We start from the raw sequence: 27,961 nt of genomic DNA, 5'->3' as shown, positions 1-27,961 counted from the left end.
TTTTTCGCAAATATAATAAAAATAAGAAGTCTATAGGAAAAGAAAAATAAATAATGACATTTTAATAATTTGTAGATAATTCTTTATTTTGTTACCAATTATACATTTTTTTTCTTTCGCATTACAAACAAATTTTAAATTCAATTACATCTTTTAGGTAATGATTCTTAAAATTATTTACATTATAAAATTAAATTTTACATTACATTTTCAAACTTCAAATATTTTTTTTTTTACAAATAATCGACTGAATAATAAAAGAATTGGAAGAGGTCCTGATGGGCAGTTGTTTTCCTACGTCTTTTTCATTTTGGCTTAATTCACTGGGATACTTATTTTTCCGTATTTGACAGTTAATTTTAAACTATGTAAGCTAGGTCAATCAATTTTCAGAAACAAGAAAGAAAAACCATTGGAAAAAGTGGATCAGCAGTATTCCAGTTTAGTAGGGGATAATTTCTCCTAAAGTCAATGGTATTTACATCTTGTGTTTCGAAATTGATCGACTCAATATGCACAATTTAGCATTAGCCTTAATAATAACTATTAAATACAGGGGCAGCATTATTCCTGTAGCATTACCTTATTATTAACTGATGTATGCAGAAACCACAGCATTTCAGTGAAATTGGGATAAAAGTTCAATTTTTCCAGTTGCTTTTTACTTTTTGTTTTTCAAAAATGATAGACTTTACAATTACAATCTAGCATTAGTCTTAATACTAACTATCAAAAAAGCAAAATTAGACGACAATTTAGACTTTTTCTACAGCGTTTTCCTTCTTACTTTTAAAAAAAAGATCGTACCTACTATATTTTATATTTTACCATTAGCCTTAATAGTGACTATCAGTTTCAAAAAAGGAGGGTTCGGGTGAAATTAGAAGAGGATTTTCACTTTTTCCAATGGTTTTTACTTCTTCATTTTCAATATATATAATCTAGGATTGCCTTTCATATTAACTATCAAATGCAGAAACAGCGGCATTTCAGAGAAATTAAAAGACTATTTCCACTTTTTCCAATTGCTTTTTACTGAGTTTAGCTTGAATTAAGACCCTAGAACAAAAAAAAGTATAATAACTGATTATATATTCATAAAAATTAAATAAATGTGAATAAATGAAAGTTTAAATCATTTTTTAAAGGACCTAACCCTTTCTTTCAAATTCAATTCAGTAAACCAATTTGATCACTAAAGAGCCTTAAGATGATAGAGAATCATTAAATATGCACTTTTAATAATACACTTTTTTAATAAAAACCTAAATCTAAGTTCTGGATAGTTTGAATTTAGGTAAATCATTGCACTTACATATTCATTGTAATATAATTATTGTTAACACACTAATGCATCTAAAATATGTTCCATAGCCCTGAAGATGATCTAGTCCCTAGGTCAAAAGCTCGGCATAATAAAATTTATCACGACTGAAACTGGCATTTGTTTTTTCATCCTATTGAAATCTTCCTACTTATGACCGTGGAAACATTTTTATGAAACAAAATAATGAAGACTAAAACTGTCTTGGAAACATGTCAATTTCATATACACTTCTAGTCACATCAACTCGTAATTCAAAATAAAAGTATACACAAAAAATGTTGCTTACCTGCAAGAAATACTTAACGCAGTAATGATGCAAAAACAAGTTTTTTAATATCCTATGAAGTTATCGCTTAATACAATCAGTCTTCAAAGTTATACAAAGTTCTCACTGACTTAGTTACAGCAGCATCAACTTCCTTGAAAATCAATGTTAATTTGTGTAGGTTTAAATAAGAATAGATCAATCTTTTAGAAAGAAAACGCGAGAAAGTAAAAATGAGTGTTAGTAATTATATGAACTTAATTCATTTTCAAAATAGCAGTTTACTGCACTCTTTTAAGTGAAATAAACATTTTTTAAATAAACACTCGTCATTTTTTGTTCTTGAACCTTTCAATTTTCTAATCAAATTAAAACTTTCTTTAACACAGAATCTTTACCATACTCATTCCGATTCTACAGGAATATATGAACAAAAAGGTTTAATCACGTAAAAATGCTCAAGTTTTAATAAATAATGGATAAGATTACCTGGAAGATAACACCACAGAGTGGTAGGTAGATTTCCTTATTTGGATGTTGCAGGAATAGACATGGATGGGAATCACCTCTAATTTAGGGAAGTGCTGCAGCATTAAAAGAAATTCTCTCAAAAGTAATCATTTTAGATTATGTCTGAGCTTCACTGGGCTGTGAGTCGGCCAAGGGCTGAAAGTATCGTATTAAAACCTTAGTAAATGATCTGAATTTCATTCACACACTTATTGTAGTACGGTAGCATTTTACAAACAAAATCTTAGTTAATTCTGTTTATAACAAATTAAACCATTCTGCAACTAACTCAGAAAATCTAATTTAAACCATCTATGGCACAAAATAACAACTTTTTATTCAGATTCAAAGGAAAATATTTAATTTATCGGAATAAAGGTTTAATTGATATTAAAATGCTTTAGATGTAATGAATAATGGATAATATAACATGAAGATCAGCTCCAAAGGTAACATGGTAAGTATGGAGATTTCATTGATTTATTCAATGGAATGTAGAAATAGTTGCGAATTATCTCAAATTATATGCAGATATAATTCGAAGATTTCCTGATTTGTTTCAAGAACGAAATTTAGAAATTAGATGTGAATTACCTCAACTTATGTAGGAGTGCTGCTGGATGTAAAGAAGGGCTATGATGAAGAATAGCCAGCGAAGGGCAGAAAGGGTCCTTGAGCAAAGCCACTGAGTGGAGAGAAAAACATACTACATTTTAAAACACAACTTTTATTTTTTAATGCAATTTTGATATTGAAATATAAGATGAAGTTGAGGTATAGCCTCTAAAACAGTCCACTATATGGGACCCAAGACTTCGATGTAAACAAATAACATTGCAACAGCCAGTTTGGAAGATATATTTATCACGTAGAAGATGAAATGTTGTAAAAGAGATTTAATATGAGTAAGCTTCATAATTAATATTACGTTACAGGTTGGCATTACATAATGTAAAGCCAGGACAAAAGTAATTTAGCACACTTCCCTTGAGCATACATAAGACAAACCGAACATATTATCTCTTTTATATAAAATTTGAATGGCATAATCTAATAATTTATCAAATACCTATGGGGATAAAATTGTTTTAAACATCTTAATTTTTTTGTGAAATAATAAATAATTAAACTTAAAGACTGCAGAGGAACAGGAGCAAAATGAAAAGTAAAAAGCAGAAGCTAAAAGGGATTTATCATTTATACTTTATATTGCACAGAAATATTGAGTACAGAAAACCAGTGAACTTGGAGGTGTTCCAGCCATGCACATGCAATTTTATGTAAGATTAAGAACTTACTAGTTTTTCAACCAATTTTACACTTAAAAGTATCCTTATTTTTTGTGGAATATTAGCTTCATTATTCTCTCTCAGATAGTGCCTTTCACTGGGATACTATTTTTCCGTATTTGACAGTTAATTTTAAACTATGTAAGCTAGGTCAATCAATTTTCAGAAACAAGAAAGAAAAACCTTGGAAAAAGTGGATCAGCAGTATTCCAGTTTAGTAGGGGATAATTTCTCCTAAAGTCAATGGCATTTACATCTTTTGTTTCGAAATTGATCGACTCAATATGCACAATTTGGCATTAGCCTTAATAATAACTATTAAATACAGGGGCAGCATTATTCCTGTAGCATTGCCTTATTATTAACTGATGTATGAAAGAAACCACAGCATTTCAGTGAAATTGGGATAAAAGTTCAATTTTTCCAATTGCTTTTTACTTTTTGTTTTTCAAAAATGATAGACTTTACAATTACAATCTAGCATTAGTCTTAATACTAACTATCTAAAAAGTAAAATTAGACGACAATTTAGACTTTTTCTACAGCGTTTTCCCTCTTACTTTTAAAAAAAGATCTACCTACTATATGTTATATTTTACCATTAGCCTTAATAGTGACTATCAGTTTCAAAACAGGAGGGTTCGGGTGAAATTAGAAGAGGATTTTCACTTTTTCCAATGGTTTTTACTTCTTCATTTTCAATATATATAATCTAGGATTGCCTTTCATATTAACTATCATATGCAGAAACAGCAGCATTTCAGAGAAATTAAAAGACTATTTCCACTTTTTCCAATTGCTTTTTACTGAGTTTAGCTTGAATTAAGACTCTAGAACAAAAAAAAGTATAATATCTGATTATATATTCATAAAAATTAAATAAAAGTGAATAAATGAAAGTTTAAATCATTTTTTAAAGGACCTAACCCTTTCTTTCAAATTCAATTCAGTAAACCAATTTGATCACTAAAAAGCCCTATGATGACAGAGAATCATTAAATATGCACTTTTAATAATACACTTTTTTAATAAAAACGTAAATCTAAGTTCTGGATAGTTTGAATTTAGGTAAATCATTGCACTTACATATTCATTGTAATATATTTATTGTTAACACACTAATGCATCTAAAATATGTTCCATAGCCCTGAAGATGACCTAGTTCCTAGGTCAAAAGCTCGGCATAATAAAATTTATCACGACTGAAACTGGCATTTATTTTTTCATCCTATTGAAATCTACCTACTTATGACCGTGGAAACATTTTTATGAAACAAAATAATGAAGACTAAAACTGTTTTGGAAACATGTCAATTTCATATACATTTCTAGTCACATCAACTCGTAATTAAAAATAAAAGTATACACTAAAAATGTTGCTTACCTGCAAGAAATACTTAACGCAGTAATGATTCAAAAACAAGTTTTTTAATATACTATGAAGTTATCGCTTAATGCAATCAGTCTTCAAAGTTATGCAAAGTTCTCGCTGACTTAGTTACAGGAGCATCATATTAAAACTATCCATCATAAATTAAAAAACATCAAATTATGAGGTAAAAGGTGAATTTTAAACATGGACATTTTTTTAGAGGAAAACTTCTTTTTAAAATATTGACGTGGATAAAGAACATTTAATAAATAAAGCAAATTATTACTGTTGCTACATGATAAAGAGAATATTTGGACGATACCGAACAATTTTTTTTCCCCCACTGCTTTACCAGACAGTTGTTTTGTTAAGAGGTTATTTAATGTTTATTTTAATAATGTCAAAGTACATGTCCATGCTACCTAGCGGTAATCACTAGAACTAGTTCCTATGTAATTACAACTTCCTAGTTCAAGCAATAGTCGGTAGATAGCATGGGCATGATCTTAATATGTCTATTTTCTTTCCATTCTTAATTTTAAGGTAAGAACAGAATGGATAGAATTTCTAATAAGGTTGCCCAATTTCTTTATTATAAATATAAGAACTTCAATTTCTCATTTATTCTTTGATTTGAACAGAGCAAATACCAAAATAATATATTTATAAATTCCACTCTCTTCACAAGCTATGTGTAATAGAACCAACCAATCTTATGAAACTATTTTAATAATTATGGGAAAATAATATTGGCACAACAAGCGAGGAAAATTCATAATAAATCTCCATAAGATGAATTGATATTTAACTATTTACAAGTAACGTAACTAAAATTTCCATAAGTAAATCAATAAAAACTAACGTTCTTATAAGAAGTTGAAAATGTGGAGTAAAAAGTTGTCAACAAATCTAACGTTGTTCCTCAGCCATGCTATTCAATTATATCCGTTAATCAAGAGTAAGATTTCAATCTTCTGCAATTACTCTACGCTAATATGAAAATACATTGAAGGTGATAATAGAATGACTCAAAGGTGACTTCATACTTAAATACACTGCTGTCAAACTTTTATATCACTTACTACTTACTAAAAACTTCACTCTACTCGATACCGAAAATTTAAGTTTTACTATTAATTTTGCTTACCATTACCACAGGAAGACTTCGCAATCCTTTTTAGAACAAAGCGTCTCAACCTATCTTTTAGATTATTCAATATAGCGTTTTACATTTATTTATTTTTTAAATGTGTCCAATATTCAAACAAAACCATCTGTTATTAAAATAAGCAAAGAATTCCCAAACTAAATTTTTTTTTCCTTTTTTCAGCTCTTGAAGCATTGCTATTATTGAAGACTAGAATAACTGCATACTTAATGAATACTAACAGCAAATAGATCTAAAAGTTGCCAGTTATTGTGTTGCACTAATGTATTAATGTTTAAGTACCATTGGAGTTAAATGCATGTAGAAGTGCTAACTGAAATCAAACCATTAAACAAATTTTTACTTTCCTAATCTTGTTAATTTTGAAATTTACTAGTTATTTAGAAATATACAGATATTTTATTCATAAGTAAACACATCTTACAGACAGGAACCGTTGAACTCATGCTTGGAGTACAGTCTATTAGTCTGTTGATTAAGGTAATGATATCTCAACAAGTGCTGACCTCTGTCATAGGTTATAACCACATATAGTTTTTACATAATCGTAACAGAGTAGGAGGTTCTAATTTAGTTGAATTTTTAAATTTTGTTTTAATTTCATTGTTGTAAAATAAACCTGAAAAGGATAGTCTTCATATATCAACGTGAGTTTCTTATAAACAAGACAGAATTGATTTTGCGCTATGCTTTTAAAAAACACAACTTTAAAATAAGGTGAAATTCCAATTTAAGTTTCCTTGTAAATTGCTGTTATTTTGTTGAACTGGAAATTTAACTGTAAAGAAGTGTTAAAAATTTGATATTTATTACTGCAAAAGTGTACTGCTGGTCAACAAAATTTCAGGATGCGTATGAAACAGGAAAAATAAATATCAGGTCCTAGGGTTCTAAGACATTTTGAATGAAAGCTTCCAGTTATTGTTGCTACTAAAGCTTCTTCACCAGTGATGGTTTGTATCCCACCGAATTCAAGTAGAACTGAAAAATTCTGTTTTATTTGTATCTTGAACGAAGACAGGAATGGATACTGTCATATAGATCAACAAGGAAAGGTCACTATTGACACTACTACTAGTACTGCCAGGAAGATACCGACCACTACCATAAACCCCTAAAAAAAATTTTCAACTGCAAAGCCTCTCTTAGTAATAGCAACTTGTCTACAATTACGCCCAATTCTTATCCTAATTCGAATGCACTATGAAATAAACAGAAAAAAAAAATCTATCGCCAAAATCGTATTTTATAGATTGCCTGTAGAACACCCGCGTTCCATGTGTATACAATTACTGAAAAATCATTTACTGAAATGAAATATTCATGAAGGCATAAAATGGGATGAAGAATGAAATCCTTTGAACATTAATTATATTAAATCCTGATTAATCAAATGTTCAATATGAATGTTAAGCACTGAATTTTCTTTTTATGCAGTCTTTTAAAGTATATGTTTTTATTTCAGATGTTTCTCAGGCACTGGAAGTATGTTAGACAGATTCATAACAATATTCGTTACTTCTCAACTTCGGTTGACTTAATTCAAGTGTTTAACGAGGATGGAGTTCGAAGAATTACAATGGTTGACAAAGGAACAAGGTAGAAAAAGATACTTGGTTGGTCTCGTAAAGTTCCGTTAGATGTATTAAACGCTTAAACTTGTTCTTTTATTTGTTTAAGAAATTCCCTTTCACTTAAGATGACTGAATCTTTATTAAAGGCGATCACTAAAGATGTTTCTAAGCCAAATTTGCGATGTATAGTTATTTCAGCCCTTGGTGATGTTTTCTCCGCAGGCCATAATCTTAAACAATTGGTTAGAGAAAGTAAAACTTCATTTTTTTTTTTATTGTAATAGTTAATAATACATTCATAATAAAGAAATAACTGTGATGAAGATATTAAGTAATATAAAATGTAATTCATGGGAGGTTCGCAACAAATTGTATCATTCGTTAACATTAAATTCATTACTATACGGTACACAGGTTACGGCCTTAAGATATTTACAAAAATTAGAGTCTTGCCACTTAAGATTTTATAAAAAATTGCTCTCACTTGCGGTCAACACGCCTCATTATATAATTAGATTGGAGATCGGCTCATGTCCGGTGTCATATTTTGTGTTGAAGTCTGCCCTGAAATGGCTGTTACAAATATTTGCTATGGAATCTGATAGATTCCCGAAAATTTGTTTCAATGAATTGGTTAAATTGGACAACAAAAATATAAAATGTGTGAAGTTTAATTGGTGGACCCAACTAAAGAATTTATTGCAAAATTGGGGATATAATTTAGATTCAGTTAATTTCAATTTTGAATATTAAAAAAAAAACAGCAGAAATTTTAAAGAAATACAAAGATTATTTACTCGAATTAGATAAAGCAAGTTTGGCTAAGAGTAGTTTCTGTCCAATCTATAAGTGTTTAAACATTAATTGTAATTATGAAAATCCACAATCTTATTTATCGCTTAAAATTCCGCACCATATCACTAAAGTACTGGCACAGTTGAGAACTGGTAGTAAATTAATGCTGAAAATTGTCATAAAAAATATAATGTATATAATTAAAACTGAGGAAGTGTGTTCAATCTGCAACCTATTAGAAATGGAAGATATTTATCACATATTTATTGGATGTCCAATTTATGCCCCTTTAAGGAAACACCTCTATAATGAACTTAATATCCACAATGAACCTCAAAATGAGGATGTACTTAGAATGCTTAGTATGACATCTGAACCCGAATTAAAAACCATTTTTAAATATGTCCGTGATGTATGCAAGTTAAGAGCGTTTTGTAGGGAAGAATAAAATATTAAAAAAAAAAAGAAATGTATAAAAATAAATTAAAAAAAAGAGTAGAGAATTCAAGGGTTTTAAGCAATTCTGAATAAGTAAATTTAAAGTTCTGTACCAATTTTTGAATTGCAATTTTATTTTTATTTTTGTAGATTTATTTTTATTTTAAACAGTAAAAATGTTTTGTTTTTGTATTTGCTGTAAACAGTGAACTCTCTCCAATGAGATCTTGTATCTTTATATGGAACAATAAATTATTATTATTATTATTATTATAAAGAAATAATTTGACAAAGGCACAAGAAGATGGTGCAGAAGTATTTTCTAAATTTGAAACCTTAATGATGTCTATGGTCTCCTGCCCAGTACCTATAATAACGGCTATTGATGGTTTGGCTGCCGCAGCCGGTTGCCAACTTGTAGCTCAATCTGATATTGCTATTTGTACTGAGAGATCTTCATTCTCCACGCCAGGGTGGGTTATTAAATTTATTGGATTGTAAACCCAAAGTTTTTTGTTTATCTGTTTATTTTTATTTTAGAGCCAATTTTGGAATATTTTGTTCTACGCCAGGTATCCCTCTAGCTAGAAGCGTACCAAGGAAATTGTGTGCTTACATGCTGTTCACTGGTATACCAATTACTTCAGAACAAGCGCTTCAAAATGGATTGATCTCCAAAGTGACAAGCAATGATAATTTAGGTTTGTAATATTACTTTAAATAAAGAAACATCAAAACTCTTCCTTTTTTTGTGAAAAATATCACGTGAAAATGTCGTATGAAATTCAACTGCGAATTGATTCGTGATATATTTACTAGACTAAATTCTGTATCCTTTATAGGGACTGGACGAATTACTTTCTTACAAATAATTTACGGCAGGTCCTTTAAGCTTCTTAGAAAATGTGTCTATTAGAATTTTCATAATTTCAGTAAAAAAAGTTCGGTGAGTGTTCGTACCAGATTTTTAGAACTCTATTTCAAAGATCGTTGGGTGTAGATCTTTAATAATTGTTATTATTCAGTACGTTTCGGAAAGGATGTGTGTGCACGTCGTACCTCACACTCACTCCGTTACTACCGTCAGTGTGAAGTCTGTGCTGTGAGGAAGGTTATACTCAGGTGACAGATAGAGGCGACCCTATTGTAGCTGCCATCTTGTTTGAGTTTATGGTTGTATATTTTATGGTCATAGGTTGACTGTACAATTAATTGAAGTAGGACCCTTGATTTTTTTTTGGGTTATGTTGACGATTAAAAAGTGTTTATGGTAAAATTCTAAGATCGTGATTCGTTTCCTATGCTTCATGCCCCTCTTGGGTTAATAGTTTTCTTCAACCGGCTAAAATTCACTCGTCATAAAAAACTTTGTCCACCGGACCGAGAGGTACAGGAAGGCAGCAGCCTGGATTCCCGGCAACTCCATGCTAATCGCTTTGTTTCTTGCGTGATATAAATAATTTTATTCTATGTTAGTTTCAATTAATTTTCTAGTAGTTAATGCTATAAATCTATCTCTTGGAATTCTCAATGGAGTATAATTGAATTGTTGCAGAGCTAGAACTCAAAGTCATAATCGATGCTATTAAATCGAAAAGTAGATCAGTCATTGAATTAGGAAAAAGGTTTTATTATGAGCAATTGGATTTGAACTTGGAAACTGCTTATAAGTAAGTACGCACTTTTGGTTGCTTAATTTCATTCTTAAATAAACATTCAGCAATTCAAGTTCTTGTAATCTATAATTTTCTGTAGTCGTGGTGTTTCCGTTATGACGTCCAATCTAAAGATACCAGATGGCCAGGAAGGTATTAGAAGTTTTATAGAGAAAAGGAATCCAAATTGGAAGCACACCTATTGAGGACTGACTTTTGAAGGAATTTGGAAATATTTGTGCCTTAAAAATGGAATTATTTAGAGAAATTATTTTATCAACTTAATTTGTAAAGTATAATTAAGAAAGTTCATAGTTTTATAAGTGTACCCTTCAAAAATGAATGTATGAGGTTGATCGGAAAATAAAATTTTTAGATGAAATGTTTGTATTTAATTATTTTCATAATTTCTCTGAGATCTCAAACATAGGTAAAAGAGAAAATAAAAAGAACAACTGGACTGCAAAAGTCCCGAAAAAATAAATATTTTTCATCAGGTGTTGGCGATAGACATACAGAAATCCTACATCCTGCATGTAGAACGGTTTATCGTCCATACTATTTGATTCAGCAAATATATTTGCATTGATGACATCAGCTATACAACAGTCATAGCTGATTAATGAGCCTAGAAACTAAAGATGGTTTTTATTTTCTTGCTGAAAATATGTGCTTGAAAAAGTATTGTTCTAATTTATTTGTTTTTTAATATATTTATCCTCAATTTGGGTTCGTATTTTTTCAATTTTTATTTTTAAAGGGTTATTCTTGTTTTCTAATTTGGTTTTTACGCGAACATAATGTCTTAATTTTGAAATTTTCGTTTGGTCAACTCCCTCTGACTACCTTAACGTTAAAACAGAAGTAATTAAATTAATTAAAGAATAGCACGATGGATGTAGCTTTCTTTTCGAAGAGTGAAAATTTGCTTATCTACAAAGGTATTAAGAAGATAATAAGGGCTAAATTACCTGTTTAAAAATTAACTGCATAGCCGATCTTGCAAGTCTTCGTAATTCTAATTACGACATCATTGTTGTCTGAGATCTTTTTTTTTTATTCACCAAAATCTACAAATGGAGGTGAAAATCATTATCACATAATTGATTGAAAAACTGCCTCTTTAAATATTTAATTAAATTGAAGAAAGAAATTGTTAGGGTTAAGTGTTCATCAAAGTCAGTAAGTAGATAATTATCGCCTAATGGAGCTCTTGGAATCAATCCACAATTTATCTCTTAGTTACTAAGTTATAATAGATATAGACTGCCAACCAGCCAATCTTAAATTCCAAATGACCGCGAGACTAACAAAGCTTTGCTTTTCCAAATTTAATCTTATATAGCCCGACACTTCTCTCAAATAACTCAAAGACGTCTAGTTCTTGCACGTAAATGGTAAGTAACGAAAGAGGTGAAGATAATATCTATAGTTTCATGCAAAATAACCAAAAAGAATGAGTACTGCTGATGTGTAAGGAGTGAAAACAATCATACTCTTCGGGGTGAGGAGCGTGACTATTCGATCTTTCTTCAATCGTAGAGTACATAAGTCAAAATCAGAACTTTGGAAAATATTACATTATCCGATAACAAGTTTTTTCTCTGAAAAATATAAGCGTAGCATTGGTCTTCTATGAATACTACGTCTCTAATAAAATAATATCTGCTATATTAATGTTCTCTACTTACAATTCCGTATTTAATTTTTTACCGCTATATAAACATCTCTGATTACAAAATTTTACATTTACATTTCGAAGTTTTGAATAGTCAATGATATCTAACTACCTGAAACTTTTTTCATGCCACATTGGCTTTCCCAAACTGTACTTGCTTCTTAAATATACTTGACAATGTAAGCAGTCTCATTTTAACAAGAAAACGAAGAAGGAGGCTGAAAGGAAAAGAAAGTTTGGTGAAATGTATGGTAAAAAATAAAATAAATTGTATATATATAATTAAAAAATGACAATAACAATATTTAAAAAAAAAATCAACAGATTTTTTTTTTTATTTTGTATTTTTAATTAAAACTTTTTCCGGATAAATAATAAACTTTTTTTCACATTACCAAATAGTTTGCAACAATTATCTAGTTTTGTTTAAAATAAAGCATAATATGTACAAATTAACAAACACAAAACAAAACAAAAATTATTATATACATTTTTATATAATGAATGGCAGGTTAATTACATAACATATATTAATGAGCATGTTTAATACAATAAATATATTAAACAGCAATAATAATAATAAATCAAATAAATAATTGCGCAAATATATACACTATTAAATACTTAAAAAATTAAAAACTCCATAAAGCGTATTTTATGTGATGTATAAAATTATAAAAATAATGTAAACAAAATAAAAAAGAAAAAGAAAGAAATTAAGTACTATGATACAAATACTGTAAATAAAAAAAAAATAAGAAAAAATCTGCGGGTTAATTGTAAGGCCAGCTTTATGAAAGGACAGTAGAAGTTAACGAAACCTCTTAAACTTTATAGCCCCACACTTCTCTCGAATAACTACTTCCTGCACGTAAATGGCAAGTAACAAGAGATGAAGATAATATCCATAGTTTCATGCAGAATAACCAAAAAGAATGAGTCCTGCAGATGTGTAAAAAGTGAAAACAATAATACTCTTCGGGGTGAGGAGCGTGATATATCCTCAAATAGTCGTAAAAAAAAGAAATATATGATAGTAATAATAATAATACAGTATAAAGTATATAATAATAATAATAATAACAATAATAAAAATAATAAATAATAATAAACTAAAATAAAATAAAAAATAAATACAAATTTGAAAATACGAAAAAAGCTTATTATCATAAAAAGTTTCATTTCAATTTTATTGCAATTAGAATCGGATCTACCTTTCCCCAAAGAGTATTATATTACAAAAATCTTTTAATATCCAGAGATGTATCGTATTGTTTTCCTGTTAGTGTATCCCTCCCAAATTATTTTCTCATTCTAGAGAACACCTTAGATAATTAAATAAAAACAACTTCTTTTTAATTATTACTTGCGACTAGGAGCATAGGACTAAATTATGTTGATTTAATGGGAATAATAAAAAAAAAATCGAAATGTAAACTTGAAAGAGACGTATCATTAGAAATCTGCCATTGAGAAAATTGACAAAGCCAGAGACGAAAGGGTGAACTCCAGAATGCTGCTGGAAACTGTCCAGAAATAGAAATGTGGAGTGGCCTTAAATGAAATGGACTCAGGTGCACCAAAAGAAGTCGGTTCAGAGGAGCAAGGATCATTAACCGTGGCTACAAACAATCCACCAATTATATGGTTACTTATTAACCTTGTTTAACCTAATAAAGCTCGTAAATAAATATCCAGCGTCAGTAATGAATATCAATAATGATAAATATTAGAATGTACTATACCAAAAAAATGACTGACATTGTTACTGATAGTGAAAAGACCCAGTAGAAACAATAATCTACTTAACAATACTCATTAAAAAGTCATAATAAAATGTGAAAACTAATAACCAAATTAAGTTCTAGGAGAATGCTTAGATACTAAGTTTACGAGAAGTACAGAATACCAAAAATGTACCATAATGAAAATTGAATGTTATATTAAGTTATATAGAATGGCTATATTCATGGTATTAAATTTTGATTAGATATCCTTTGTATATAGACAAAAACTGGCCTACTCAAAACCAAATAAAATATAATGGAATGTGCTTAATTTTAAAAGAATTACCCTTTTCTTTCATATAACTACTAACCACTAGAAAAATAATTTGCTTTCTACTAATATAAATAACAAATGTAAGTGAATACTTTTTTTTTTAACTTCTTAAAGCAATAAATTTATTTTTTTTAAATTTATGCTTCTTTTATTTAATTTCACTCACTCTGCAATACACTTTTGTATTATTAAAATAATAATTAAGCTTAAAAATAAATACTGTTTATAGTTAAAAAACGGGAGAGGCACTTTTATTGTTTTTACTTTTTGAATCCATAAAAAATATATTAATTAATTATAATACCATTAATATTATGATTAGTTATAATGGCGTAATCTTTAAAAATATATTGTATGAAAAAATTACCATGTTATACGCAACAGGCCAAGAACTTTTTAGCATTTTTGGCACAAATTATACAAACCGGGCCAAATACGTTAAATACGTTAGAATTTTAAAAATTTAAAATACAAAATAATAATAACAATAATAATAAAATTTAATTTAATATATGAACTATGTTCATAATTTGAAGGTTTTCAATGTTAATATTTTCTTTAAAAATGTAGAAATGTCTCTATTTTTTTTTTTTTTTTCTAAGGCCTCTTCTAAATATTCAAATTTATAAAAAAATATATATTATACTATATTATAAATAAAGTTTACTTTTTAGTTTTAGAAATTCCATAATTTCACACCTACAATATTATTTATTGCTAATTAATAAGGATTGTTTCCTTATCCACTTTTATCATTGTTTGTATATTCATATTAATTAAAAGAAATTAATAATACTCCTCACATAACTTCCAGTTTAAGTTCGGTTTGATTTACGTCCGAGTTATAAGACATTTTTAAAAGAAAAATTTCGTATCAGCACTAATAAGCTAGTTAGTAAATATATGTATTTTTTTGCACCGCAGGCAATCACTGCACATATTCGTCTAATTAAAAAAGTCAGTCAGTTCCAAGTCACGGGGGACCAAACTCAATCTTTTCCAATGTCTATTAAATATGGCTTATTTTTGATTAAATATTTTGATGTAAAGTTTTTTACATGATAACGAAAAATTTATGAAAAAATGAAAAGAATGAAGAAAGTAAAAGCTGATAAGACCAATGAATATTTCTCCATAGAATCATTGGCCTTACAAGTTCCTGATAACTTTCAATACTGACGATTAGTGATTAAAAACATTAAATGTTAAAATAAAAATTAAAATACTGATCTAATTGATGAGTGCGGCTGATTAATGAATCTACAACTTATTTGAAATTAATTTGTTTTTGTCTAGATTTGTTTTTTTTCCCCCACAAAAATGTTATAATTTAGGTGAGAAAATACTAAACCTTACTGATCAATTTCTTTTTAAACAATGAAACTTAGTGGTTAAATGAGGAGTATTAATGAGCTCTCATTCTGGTAAGTTAAAAGAGAATAAGACTTTCGTAGCCTAATTTATGAGAAAACAAAATTACTTAAAAATATGTTAATTTTTTATTAAAATCATTTCTTTTCTTTTTTTTCTGTCTTCAATTATTATTTTCAATTTTCTCTGCGGTTGATGTTCCAAAATCAAATTTTTAATTATTTATTTAAAAGGAGGAATAACAATTCTATTCAAGTACTCTAAACTTGAGACGACGATATGATTGCAATGCGTGCAGCAGCTACCTTATAAATTATTTATTTTTAGTAATATGGAGATTTTTTAATTAATATTTTTATGGTAACGAAGCACAGATTTTTTAAAGAACTTTCTAAATCATTCTGTGCCAAGATCTAGTTATAAGGTTATTGAGTGCTCTAGAAATACTGAATACTGAATAATTTAACAATAATATATCACCAACTTTTTTTCACTATTTCAACAATTTAAGTTTCATTTATTTTCTCTTGTTTACACTATTCAGTTCGAGGATTGTGAAAATGCGTTTAAAATTGTAATGTTATTATTGCTTATTAATTACAAAATAAATTATTTATCAAATCATCTATTCATTTGGAATTATATGTATAATACAAAAAAAAAAAAAAGTTATAACAAAACTTCGACGTTTAATAATATTTTTTGGTAAATACAACTTCCAATAAAAGTTTTTTGTTTTTTCCCCCTATCCTACATTTATATATATATAAAAGTACGTTATATATATATAATACAAATCAATCAAATTGATATTTTTTCTCTCCATTCTGATTTTTGTCAAATATTGTCTACGGTCTCTTTAAATTTTTATTAATTGTGGTTTAAATTACCTTAATCTTTTTTTTTTAACCTGTGATTGGTTGGTTAGGTGGTTGAAAAATCCCTTTTTCATCAACAATTTGTATGAGCTGAAGCTCTCATCAAAGGCACCAGCAATGATGGTGGTCCTGCTTGTCTCAAGAAAGGATGCTGTAAAAGTTCAGCGGCTGTGGCACGTTGTAAAGGATCTCTAACTAATAACCTTTCAAGAAATCCTTGCAGCCTGCCGGAAACCTGAAATTGAGAATAAATTTTTATATTTCCAAGACGGCGCAAGACGTATGAATTGGAATAGTTTTGATTTGTACTAAGCAATTGTGTCCAACCGCAGATGTAAGTTGTATTCAATGCAGAAAATAATAAAAAGAAATTTTTACTCATATATAATGCGAGTTCTATACGCAGCGACAGTTTTTCCTTTGAAAGAATAAGTGAGTTTAACCTGGGTAGCTAGGTTGGTTCGGATTCAATTATTCAGAAGTGACAATTATTATTCCATCTATACAATATAATGTATTAATGTTTTATAACCTAGTCCAATGGTTTTAAAAATACGTACTATTCTTTTTGTTTTGCATTTAGCTGATTTGTCTGCTTTTAGAATTTAAATTTTTGAAGTCATATCAAACAAGAATAGTTTTCACAAGAATACTTCTGCTCGTTTTGACATTTTTCATGCAACTGATACTGATATATGTGTTTACAGATTGGAAGAATGAGACGCTTTTTACGAGGGGAACCCCGGAATAGGAATAGGGATCAGAGCTACTTACCGGGTTACAAAATCCCCACATAAGAAACCATTTGAAATGTAGCGCCTAATGTTCCAAATTTCCTACTTCCTACTCAATGACCTTGAGAATTTCGGTAGGATTGAATTAAAAACCCTGTAATTCGTGTCTTACTTAGCAATAGTGTTGGTGGGTGTTCTCTTTGTGTTCAATTTTCTCGGCATCGCAATCGTTATGCTACGAAATGAAATTGACACGATAGGATTAGAGGAAATCATGGCGCCAAAACGACAAATTAGTAAAACCGAGGTCTCCTATAAAAAAGATTTGATCTACTTTGGTTATAGTGCCTTGGAGGCCCAGGACCCGCCCAATGTTTTCATCGTATTGACATCACGGAGTAGCTTATAAAAACGTACTTAACATATGTAAAGAAGCCTTCTACCACTAATAGTCTTTCTAAAGAAAAAGAAACTCTATAAAAAAATAATAAATAGTAATGCAGAAGGTAAATAAATTGTAAAGTTTTAAGTACAAAACTAACAAACCATTCTTTACCTTATGAGTGTTCTTTAGTTTCGGCGGTGCCATATCTCTAATTTTTCGCATTGCCTGAAGAGGAGGCTCATTGAAAAATGGAGGTTCTCCATCTACCATCTCTATAACCATGATACCTAAAAATAAAACACTTGCATTTTTAATAAAAATGATAAAATGAGTACGACAGCATCCTGTGTGAAACAGGGCTTGCAGCTGCACCTGCAATAAAGAAATTAAAACCAAATTTTACAAAGAATGTTATCCAGCTTTTAGAGAGCTGTTCTGCAATTTAATTAACTTAGTCATTTAAAGCATTAAATTTCATGGAAGATAAGATAGATTTCCCGGGAAACCCATTTTCTGAAATAAAAGAAAAAAAAAAACATGTGTTTTTACGCATAAAAATTATAATTAACATTTAAAAATATTGTTTTATGTATATTTTCAAACTTTTCTTTTCCCTCTTCTCTGACAATTTCATTTTTCAACAACGTTTATTTATCTCAATTTGATTCATACCCTCGTTTAACGTTACCTTTGAAGTTATCCTTCAAGTTTAATTTAAAAATTTTCTACTTTTTTCCTAATCGTGATACAAAAAAAGCCGTCATCAGAAACGGCTAGTTTGTGAAAGTGGTAAGCGAGGTAGCTTTACTTATTTTACTTTTAGATGTTTAAATTATTCCATATTAAAAAGGGAATTTGAAATTAAATCTGATTGAAAATTTCAAATAGTTTAAAGTTTATTAAGGTTAAACGGTTGAAAGAGGATCCTCACACACCCAACCACTGGTGTAAAAAGTTGCGTAATGTTAGTTTGATTTTTATTTTTTCTGACCTTCCGTGCCTTATTTGAAAGCTTAAAGCCAGATTGTTTTCGTTCTATTACTAAACATTATATGAACCACACAATTCAAAATCTGGAATTTTTTAAATCTTTCTTGGACTGTTCCATTACCTGCTGATGTTTTGTGAATAATAACGTGTTTTTATTTTACAAAGACTTTTACATTTATATACCAAGAATTAAAAATATTTCGGTTTTTTATTTATTAAATGATATTAATGTAAACAATAAATTCTTTAATGTTGAATATTGCATGTTGACTAATTCATTAGTCTTGTTCACTAGCGAGAAAATTAAATATAACTGAAGAAAATTTTACTCAACAGTGCTTCGTAAAGCGTATTATTATTTTAAAAACTGAAAATAAAATATTACGCGTCTTTTTACCAACTACTACAACAAAAACTAAAGAAAATGTACACCAGTATGCACTAAGGTATGAAGGTCCCATACTATAGTTTTATAGAAAAAAAATTTAAATTCTTACCTAGTGACCAAATATCTACTTCTGGTCCATACAGCAAACGTGAGATTACTTCCGGCGACATCCAATAAGGCGTTCCTACTAATGATTTCCTCTTAGGAAGTTCCTCTGATACTTGGGCACAGAAACCAAAATCTGACAATTTTACCTGAGGAAATTTGAATAAAACAATTAGAAACTGGAGAACTAAGAAGCTTTCAAATATGGCTTTATATTAAACAAACTGGAGGTTAATTTTTAGAAGACAAAGCATTAGAAACATAATAAAATGACAAAGGAGTTGAAAATTGTTGACGAGTGTTGGAATATCAATATTGCTTGTGGTTAGGATACCTGCGAGATGTCAAGAACTTGTGCACTTCTACGAGTGGGGAAGAGTTAGGAAACAGAGGAAATGAAAAAGGGGATGAGATCATAAATGTTAATTTAGAAGACAAGTTATGAAAAAGCGAAGATGGTATAATACGAAAGCAAAAGATGAACATGGGAAGTTAGTCGAAAATGTTTAAAGTGGGTGTTACTGAAAACTGCAATTGAGAGAAAATTGAATGCTCTTTACAGCAAAAGGTAACTTTTATTATTCAGAAAGTAAGATAAACATAAAAATAAAATAATGTAAATAGATAAAGTACTCACTCTGCCGTCAGCTGCTAATAAAATGGAATCACTCTTAATATCTCTGTGTATAACACCCTGGGAATGTAAATAGGCTAACGCTTTCAAACACTGTTTACATACGGTAGCTATTTGTTCTTCATCCATCCTGGCATGGGTGACTATATCCGTCAATGCTCCACCTTCCAGGTATTCCATTACCACCCACAATTCGTCTCCTACAAGGTAACTTTCATACATCTCAACTATGTTAGGATGATGATAATCTCGCATAATCACCACCTGCAAATTTCATGAAAATGAAATAATATAATTTTCTTCAAAATTTTTTTTGCAAAATCCACGGCAACCGCCGCTTTTTATTAAAATTTGTCAACCGAACGATTCTATTTTTATAAATTTCTTATTTCACTTATTAAATGAAGCCTAAGGTCCAGACTGGCGGGAAGTAGGTACTCTATTCGTTGCATATCACTATTATATCCATGTTGTCACGAAGAGGTGAAGTGTACAATTTTTAAAGTTAGATATCTATCTAATCTGGGATGCCTGCTACAGAAATTTGGATCGATGTTGTGTTATCTCCGTAGAGTAAGAAACAAGGAGATTTTTTAATTATTTGCGAAATCTTCACACCTCAAAGCTGTTCCGCCGGTAACAGAGTGCCTGCCAATTTAATTTGGCCTCATCCATTCTCCATTTTCCGAGAATGTTCCACAGTTGTGTTTAGACAAGAGAGGTGAAAGGTCTCTTATATCGAAATTCGCTAGTCTTGTAGCATAGCGGTGATAATATGAAAAAAAAACCTTTGTGATGGGGAAAACTCTGGGCCTTGTTAAAAGAAAAGGATTCTCCCTTCATGAACAACAAGTAATATTTAGGATCAAATGACGAGAACCGCACTTCCCACGTTTCAATGTTAAGGTTAAGTATGGAAATAAGGCAAATCTACAAAATAGTAGAAGTACTATAGACTCGCCTCTAAGCGCTTTCTGGTTGTTGCAGTTGCTATTAATGTTCAAATCTTTGTATACAAACACATGAAATATTGGTTACCTCATTGAAAAGAAGTTCCCTTCTTTGCTGTTTTCTAAGATCCATTTTCTTTACTGCAACCTTCCGACCAGTCGCCCTATCTGCTGCTATACACACGGTACCTGTCGAACCTTCTCCAATCTTCATAAACTGTTCTAGTCGGTCTCTTGGATCACCCGGACTAACAACCAATTGCAAAGCCGCACGAAACTACAACAAATTTTACACTAAAAAAATTGTTTAGTTTTAATTTTAATTGTTTAATTTGTTTTCATTTTAAAGTAAAAAAAAAAACGTTTCGGAATCTTTTAATTGTGATAAGAATTTGAAAAATCCTACTTGTTCATGAGAAATTCTTTGTTGGTCGTGATGTTGTTGATGTTTAGTAATGTTCTGTTGCTGCAACTGCATGTTGTGAGTTTGTTGCGTTGCAAGTGGAACTCCGCCTCCATTTAATTTGTTCATATTCTGATCAGAAGCTCCGCTACTTCTTGAAGCCTGCTGTTGATGTAATTGGCCAACTGTGTTACCATTGTTCATTGCACTCTAAACAATTACAGAATGAATTAGGGTTATAACTTTTTGCTGTGTTTTTACTGAAATATTAGGCAAAATAATAAGTTCTCTATAAAGTAAAAACTTACTGGTGAGCTGAGTACATTGTTACCGTTAACCATGTGCTGAGGAGGCGGATGATACGGTGGTGGTGGTGGACCTCTCCAATCATCTGGTACATTACCTCCCTGAAATAGTAACGAAAGTTAAGTCTCAGTTTATAAAATAAAGTCGACGCAAAAATATTTTTCTACTATGAAAAGTTTAAAAAAAGTTACATAATAATACCCAACAATAAAAAAAGATTCTAACTGAAATCAAGGTCATACTTGGACAACGTATTACTTGATGTTGACGCGACAGACCTTAAATGAGTAAGTGGCCTGACCTATGCGAAGGCATCTTTATCCGGCAAAGGCAATGGAACAGGTCAAATTCAGGGAATCAACTCAGTTACCACATACGCATTTTCTCATTGGTATTGACCCAAAGACTACGCACCATATCTTGTCTGTCTATTCTTTTTTATTTATTTATTTTGCATCTGTAATTAATTACAATAAACAAAAAAGATTGGGGTAAGGAAATGGTGCATATACATATGCACGCAAATATATGCATTTACATACATACACGCGCACATGCATGTGCACCCAGAAACATGAGTGGAGTGAACGACGACCAGTGATGGAAGCCGTTAGTACGCCACGTTGGCAAGCTTATACAGCAACCATCCTAGGAAATCGGCGTTATGTGTTGAGATGGTCGCGTGGCCACCGCCGTTTTAGTCTGCGATGAGGATTTGAAGGGAGTGTTGTGGTGGACATGTTGTGGATCAGAGAGTTGTAATGACTGTGTAGATTTGAGTGGAGTTTTGTGAATCGAAATTAGGTTATTTCAGAAACGAGTAGAATATTTAGGACAGAGTTTATGGTATGATTGGAGATGGAGAAGGGAGCGTTAACTATTGTTCTTAGAATTTTAGTCTGTAAGGCTTGAAGTCGGTTGATATTCGATTTTTTAGCACTTCCGTACAGCTGCATTCCGTGTCTGTCAATTCATAATTTTTCAATGATGGCACTATAGTGTGGCGAACTAATTAAGCTCACAGATAAATGGTTGAGATTTCGGCTGGCCAAAGACGTTGTGCCTTACCATAACTATGAACCAGTAAAATGAAACCTACATATATACTTGCCCTTGTGAGATCTGGTTATAGACAAAAAAGTTCCGACAGGTTCTAAGAGGGGCTGAGAAGAAAATGCTGAGAAAAAAAAAATAACCATCATTTGCTGATGGAATACAGAAAATTGACAGATTGAGGTCTTTGAGGAAGTCGCATTCGCGCATCTTGGTAACCATAAAAATTGTTTGAACGATTGTAATGATAATTTTTACACTTTCCAACAGTACAGAATTAACCAATTTGTGCAAGCTCGAATGATATACTTTTTATATATTTAAAAAAAGTTATAATTAACACAATAAGACTAGCACTTTTGTACTCGGTCTTCAAATTTCAAATTTCCACTTTATATTTTGTAGTAAAAAAAAAGTTTTTTCGTTGTTTAGTTTTTAACGCGCTTTTAATTAAAAATAACTATAATAAGGTAAGGGATTAGCTGAGAGGTAAGCGAATACTGAATTCCAAGCCGGAGATCACGGGTTTGAATCCAACTGCTGGCCCTTAGATTCTTCCTAGGAGCTTCTTACAGCTCAGTGTCCTATGATGGACAGTGTTGTCGGTGCCGGCAGTGCATTGGAAAAAGCACCAAGCGCCAATAACCTCAGATGTTGTCGCGCCTTAAAAAATAAATAGATAATAATAAATATTTACTGGATAATGAACATTGAGTATTTGTCCTTCCGGAAGTGCTGGCGGTATATTCGATCTAGGAGGCCTCCTTAAGCGTGGTGGGCTTGAAGATCTCAGTGAGTTTGATCTTGCAACATTTGAAGTTTTAGGTATTCCTCCATTAGTTTGTTCTTCATTGCCACTGCTGCCTATAGCGCTTCCACCAGCACTACTTCCACAGCGATTAACTTTAGTATCACCTCGCACAATTGTCTAAAGAGCAAAAGAATTAATTTAAATATAAATAAAACTTAAAATTGTAGGAATAAGATAATTAACTTTCTTATGAATAACGCATATTAATAAACCAAAATATATAGTAAAATTGAAACTTGCGATCCTGCCCTTGTACAAAATTCAAGCTTCACGAGGAAATAACAGGAGGCTAATTTTTTTTAGAGGTAGACTCTGGGCTGCCTATTTTCTAAGTTTGGACCGATGCAGGATAGCCTGCCAGGGGCTTATTAGGCATCCAGCCTAAACCATCTTGAACAAATGGAATTTCACCCCGTCACTAAAGCCACGGAACTTCTGAGCTGAAAAAATGTTTACTATGGGTTAGGATGCAACATAGAACTCCATTCCCCAGTAGAGAAGGCAACGACTAGCAGAAAAACCTCAGGTAACTAAGACACGATAGTTATCAGAAAACATCTCCAAGATGTCTATCCTACAAAGGTTAGAACTTCCCTTCGTAATTTCTTCTTCTGGGCCTCTGGGTAGACTGAAGAGAGAAGAGGAGACAGTCATTAATTTCCTGTATGATTAGGTTATATAAGCAAAAACTAATTTGCGAAATGAGACCAGAGGTAATAGGGGGCCAGAAGAGATAGTACGTGAAACGTATGAGGTGAAAAGATTAGACTTTTTAAAAAGGATTCTTCTGCTAGACTTACAACGACGTTCGACGTTCCGGTGAAAAGGAACCTTCTCAAGTTCTGTTCTAATCTTAATCTACATTAAAATTACCTTAAGATCCAAAATTTCAGTTGGTGTTATTTCTGAAGGGTCGACTAGAGGTAATGGACGATTTGTACTTTTCAAAATTTGGTTGTTGCCAACGATTGAAGCCCATTGTAATGGAAGACCAACAAATTTCCCTTCACGTTTATCAAATCCAGTATGTACTCTGTGTTCAAAGTTAGTCGGTGGAGATATCTGTGGTTTCTTTTTCTTCTTTGCGAACATACCTGAAAAAAAAAAAAATTAAATTATTTGACATTTGAACTAAAAACTTCTGAAAAAAATAACTAGGGTTTTAAGTATTTGAGATCACTTTAAAATAGAAATTAGCCTATATGAAGAAAATATTTGATTTTTTTTTAATTGTAAGATAATACGGTTAAGCACCGGAAAAACGTAGGCAATAAAAAAAGGGATAATCATTCATATATATTTGTAAAAAATACCTATGTTGTAAGGTAGATTTCAAATGCCAAATTTACCTAAGATCTGGTTATCTAAGCTGCTCTTAATCATACCACATGCATGCTTGGGAAATAGAATCGCTTAAAATCTTAACATACAATTCTTTTTAAGGAATCCACTTGCAAGTAACATCTCTTTAAACATAAATATTCAAATAAAACTTTGATTTCAAAGTTTTAGAAACAAATTAGGGACGCTAATATCCATGAAGAAGTATCTACCACTCCTTAAAATACCATCCTTAAAAATATTTTTACTTTAGATTCTACTAGCGTACGTAAATGGAGGTTGGTAAGAAGATAAGTCTGGGAGAGTACGAGTAATTTCATTTTTTCGTTCGTCCATACGGGAGTTTATAATTAAAGTTATTTAATCAATTGGAAATATTTGGTTATCCTAAAAATTAGTGACAATGATCTAAGTAGGATGATCTGCTGTTTATAATGGAGAAATGATATCGCAATTCAACTGCCGCAGTCTGCTTTTAAAATTTAATTTAAAAAAGTGGGTATTTTTGTTACTTAATGTTCTTTTTTTTTTTTTAAATAGGAACAGTTTAATTCAAACAACTAAAGAAATTAGTTCAGATGTGATAGGAAAGAAAAGGTACTCCTTTAATGGAATCTATAAATAATGTAACTGGAAATGAATGACATATTTGATCTAATAATAATGAAAGAAGTACTTCTAAGAAGAATTACTCACAATTAAAAAACTCACAATATTGACCAACTGAATATGAAGATAAGAAATTAAAACACAAAAATGTTTTAAAAGAGAAAGTTGGTCTTCCTTCCACTACGAAAACGCGAAACCAAGCTAAAAATTAAATCTGAATGGGTTTTCCTCATCAATTATCAAATATATACCAAATACAACTCCCGACTCGACTCTGTAAAGGTGTTTTAAGTAAAAGATTTTGAAGAGAATCTAGCTAAATTTCAGGAAGATATGTAGGTTCTTAAAATTAGATGAAAACAATTGATGAAAAAGGGGTCTTATATAAGCGATAAAATTTTGTAATTTTTTTTTTTCTTATCCCTACGTTACGAATGAATTTTTGGGATAACTCACTTAGCCCTATTTTCTAAAATTATAAAAGAATACTTTGAACTTTAGCGATAAAAGATAAAATGTATGGATGTAATAAAGGTGAGACCACAATTTTTGTTTTTATACAATAGTTGATTTTTAGCTAGAAAGTTTCAATGCTTAAATTAATGGCATCAATCTAGGATCCAATTTTCTATTCTTTACCTAACATACAAATTTTAAGCGAAAAACAAATCTTTTTACAATTACAAAATAGAAATATTTCCAAACCTGTGAGAATATTTTTACTATAGTACTTACTTTGTTTTTTGTCAATGTAATAAAGTATTTTGTATTTATTTTCTTGCTGTGGTATTGCGGATCAATCGCTATCCTAAAACTTTCGAAATAACTAATCAACTAAAGGACTTAATCTAATACATAAAAACTTTTATGGAAGGTTAGTACCTACCAAAATGAAACGATTAGTTTTCATCGAAACAAAACAAAAAATAGAATGTAGTTGAAATGCGATTGGTCATCTCTTAAGAGTTCTTCGGCATGTACAAAATAACTGAATGTAGATAATCACTTGTTATGTTTTATAAAACGGCAATGATAAAAAATTTAAATAAAGCTGTTTTGCAAGGTGGATATTGCAGAAACAGTTTTATAGGTCTGGAGAGGCTACACGTACACCTTGGGTTGCTAATTATATTGATAATGTTACCATGGACATTACAAGACTGGATATCGAACCAATTTAAGTCAAACGGCAATATTTTTAACTTTAAAATTTAAATTTAAGCATGACTGTACTAGGACGTTATTACTAAAATTTAAAAAAAAAATGTGAAGAAACCTAAAATTCGAAACAATAATTTAATTCAAGGTGGAGTATAATTTTTTATCACACTTGAGATTCACGATAACAACATTCTACACTAGACCAGTAAACATATAATAACCAAAATAATTTAGAACGTTTCACTTTTTCAAGAATGAGCAAAATAAAGAGATATTTACATTGAGCTATGAGCATGTTCGGCAGGAGAATCAATTCATTACTTTTTTGATTCATAACACATTTGCTAAAAACAACAATTTATTAGTTTCCCAATGTAAACAATGAATTCTGTATAATGAACGAAAGAAAATAATGAAATTTGAATTTCCTTCTTCAAAGCTTTTGATTAGTGCAATTATTTCTCGCTAATTACTCGAGCTCCAGATATAATATCAATAAGTTCTCTAGTTATTGCTTGTTGTCGCATCCTATTGAACTTTTTACTAAGTGCCTTACTAAGACTGCCAGCATTTACAGCCGCATTGGTCATGGCATTCATTCGTGAAGCTAATTCGACAACACTACTTTCACAAATGGCATGGAAAATAATTACTGCAATTGAAAATTCTACATAACTAGTTATCTCGCTTTCTGTATCGTACTTATCTAATTCTCTTGCTTCAACAACTACTGGCGGCGCATAAATGGTTAGTTCTCGGACATCAAAACTCATGAAATTAATGTAACGACCATGTATTAATTTTCCATAAATAAAGTCTGTTTGGAATAACACTCTTTCAGTTATTAACGAAGCATCAATAAATGTTGTGGTTTTGTGGCCCAGACCATTGACTACAAGGGAAATTTGTTCTTTCAAATCCATTAAAAAATTTAGTCGTGTCTTCTCACCTAAACATATTAGTTTATATTTGTTTGCTGCAGGAAAACGTGAACGTGCAAATTTACATATTCTTGATGGCATTGAACCACACAATCCTCTATCTGAAGTAACTGGGCAAAAATAAATTATTAACTGAGTTGTATCAAATGTTAAAGGATTCAAATCATAAAAATGTTTTGCAGCCAATCCAAAAGGTCTTGCAGTAACTAATTGTTTTTCAGCTTTCAGAAATTTCGTTGCAGAAACCATTTTCATTGAGGTTGTAATTTTCTTAATGTTTGAAATAGCTTTAATATGTTCTTTGACATGCTTTAATCCTCCTGACATTGTGGCATAAAATGTAAGTGAAAAATAAAATTCACAAATAGTAACGCAAACTTAATGAGACTGATAGAAAATAAATGATCTTTATTTAAAATAACAGAAGACCTGGGAACAGAAAAAAAATATCGAAAACTGGGAAAGCAAATTATTAATCTCAAAAAAAATAATAACACTTACCTCTATATCCTGCTAATTGTAATTGAGCTTGAAGAAATATTAATCAGAAAATAATCAAATATTAACTCTCATTCCGTAACCGTACTTCACGTACTTTACAGCACGAACAAAATATTTCTCCACAACCTACTATAAATGACAAATTAAGAACAACAATAATCCGCCATCTTAGTGGTGCTCAGGAATGCCAACCATTTCACCTGGCAATCCACAAAAATGACGTCGATTGACTTGATATCCCGTTGCTTAGAAAAATCCACTTAACCTG

At 30.5% G+C, this 27,961-nt stretch overlaps 3 protein-coding genes and 1 long non-coding RNA gene across 14 annotated transcripts in view; 2 read left to right on the top strand and 2 right to left on the bottom strand.

Moving 5' to 3' along the window:
• The window catches only part of LOC141453204 (enoyl-CoA hydratase domain-containing protein 3, mitochondrial-like), a 43,425-nt gene extending 32,650 nt beyond the window's left edge, over positions 1 to 10,775 (top strand). Inside the window, exons 1-7 of one of the 3 annotated variants that reach the window (XM_074126120.1) lie at positions 6,419 to 6,578; positions 7,397 to 7,530; positions 7,612 to 7,747; positions 9,033 to 9,211; positions 9,279 to 9,439; positions 10,294 to 10,408; positions 10,494 to 10,775. In XM_074126120.1, coding sequence (XP_073982221.1) covers positions 7,397 to 7,530; positions 7,612 to 7,747; positions 9,033 to 9,211; positions 9,279 to 9,439; positions 10,294 to 10,408; positions 10,494 to 10,599 — 831 coding nt within the window. In that variant the 5' untranslated portion in view covers positions 6,419 to 6,578 and the 3' untranslated portion in view covers positions 10,600 to 10,775. Of the gene's footprint in view, positions 1 to 6,418; positions 6,649 to 7,396; positions 7,531 to 7,611; positions 7,748 to 9,032; positions 9,212 to 9,278; positions 9,440 to 10,293; positions 10,409 to 10,493 lie in introns of those variants that run through there. The other 2 variants (XM_074126119.1, XM_074126121.1) reach the window with 2 other exon arrangements.
• mbt (serine/threonine-protein kinase PAK mbt) lies at positions 309 to 27,883 on the bottom strand. Of its 6 annotated transcripts, none has more exons than XR_012457836.1 (17): positions 27,694 to 27,883; positions 24,014 to 24,234; positions 23,027 to 23,257; positions 21,279 to 21,377; positions 20,974 to 21,180; positions 20,656 to 20,844; positions 19,621 to 19,881; positions 18,988 to 19,132; positions 17,672 to 17,787; positions 16,394 to 16,616; positions 12,184 to 12,289; positions 11,365 to 11,463; positions 3,401 to 4,221; positions 2,697 to 2,787; positions 2,082 to 2,258; positions 1,614 to 1,746; positions 309 to 1,059 (listed from the first exon to the last, which is right to left on the bottom strand). XR_012457836.1 is itself a non-coding variant. In XM_074126115.1 (10 exons), the coding sequence occupies exons 2-10, from the start codon at positions 24,230 to 24,232 to the stop codon at positions 16,455 to 16,457; spliced, it is 1,629 nt and encodes a 542-aa protein (XP_073982216.1). In that variant the 5' UTR covers positions 24,233 to 24,234; positions 27,694 to 27,883; the 3' UTR covers positions 12,844 to 16,454. The 6 variants fall into 6 exon arrangements, 1 of the variants encoding a protein (XP_073982216.1); XR_012457837.1 differs by having other exon boundaries at positions 3,991 to 4,221; XR_012457838.1 differs by adding an exon at positions 25,826 to 25,904 and having other exon boundaries at positions 2,697 to 4,221; positions 27,694 to 27,860.
• LOC141453205 (uncharacterized) lies at positions 18,048 to 25,660 on the top strand. Of its 4 annotated transcripts, XR_012457841.1 has the most exons (5): positions 18,048 to 18,289; positions 18,786 to 18,936; positions 19,022 to 19,551; positions 23,444 to 23,666; positions 25,022 to 25,660. It is a non-coding gene; the product is annotated as an uncharacterized lncRNA (long non-coding RNA). The 4 variants fall into 4 exon arrangements; XR_012457840.1 differs by lacking the exon at positions 23,444 to 23,666; XR_012457843.1 differs by lacking the exon at positions 23,444 to 23,666 and having other exon boundaries at positions 18,048 to 18,298.
• Positions 26,707 to 27,519, bottom strand: LOC141452744 (ATP synthase subunit gamma, mitochondrial-like). Its single transcript, XM_074125143.1, has one exon. The coding sequence runs from the start codon at positions 27,517 to 27,519 to the stop codon at positions 26,707 to 26,709; it is 813 nt and encodes a 270-aa protein (XP_073981244.1).
• Positions 27,884 to 27,961: the final 78 nt, after the last annotated feature.

Source organism: Rhodnius prolixus, unplaced genomic scaffold, assembly GCF_049639745.1.
Source record: "Rhodnius prolixus isolate KJV_2025 unplaced genomic scaffold, Rpr scaffold_3, whole genome shotgun sequence".
NCBI lineage: Eukaryota > Metazoa > Arthropoda > Insecta > Hemiptera > Reduviidae > Rhodnius > Rhodnius prolixus.
This window is presented reverse-complemented; position numbering and strand designations above follow the sequence as displayed.

Coding starts and splice junctions, on each gene's coding strand:
- LOC141452744 (XM_074125143.1), bottom strand. CDS start 27,519: ATGTCAGGAGGATTAAAGCATGTCAAAGAACATATTAAAGCTATTTCA.
- mbt (XM_074126115.1), bottom strand. CDS start 24,232: ATGTTCGCAAAGAAGAAAAAGAAACCACAGATATCTCCACCGACTAAC. Junction 20,845..20,973: donor AAAGAATTTCTCATGAACAA/GTAGGATTTTTC, acceptor AATTTGTTGTAG/TTTCGTGCGGCTTTGCAATT. Junction 19,882..20,655: donor GGGAACTTCTTTTCAATGAG/GTAACCAATATT, acceptor TGAAATTTGCAG/GTGGTGATTATGCGAGATTA.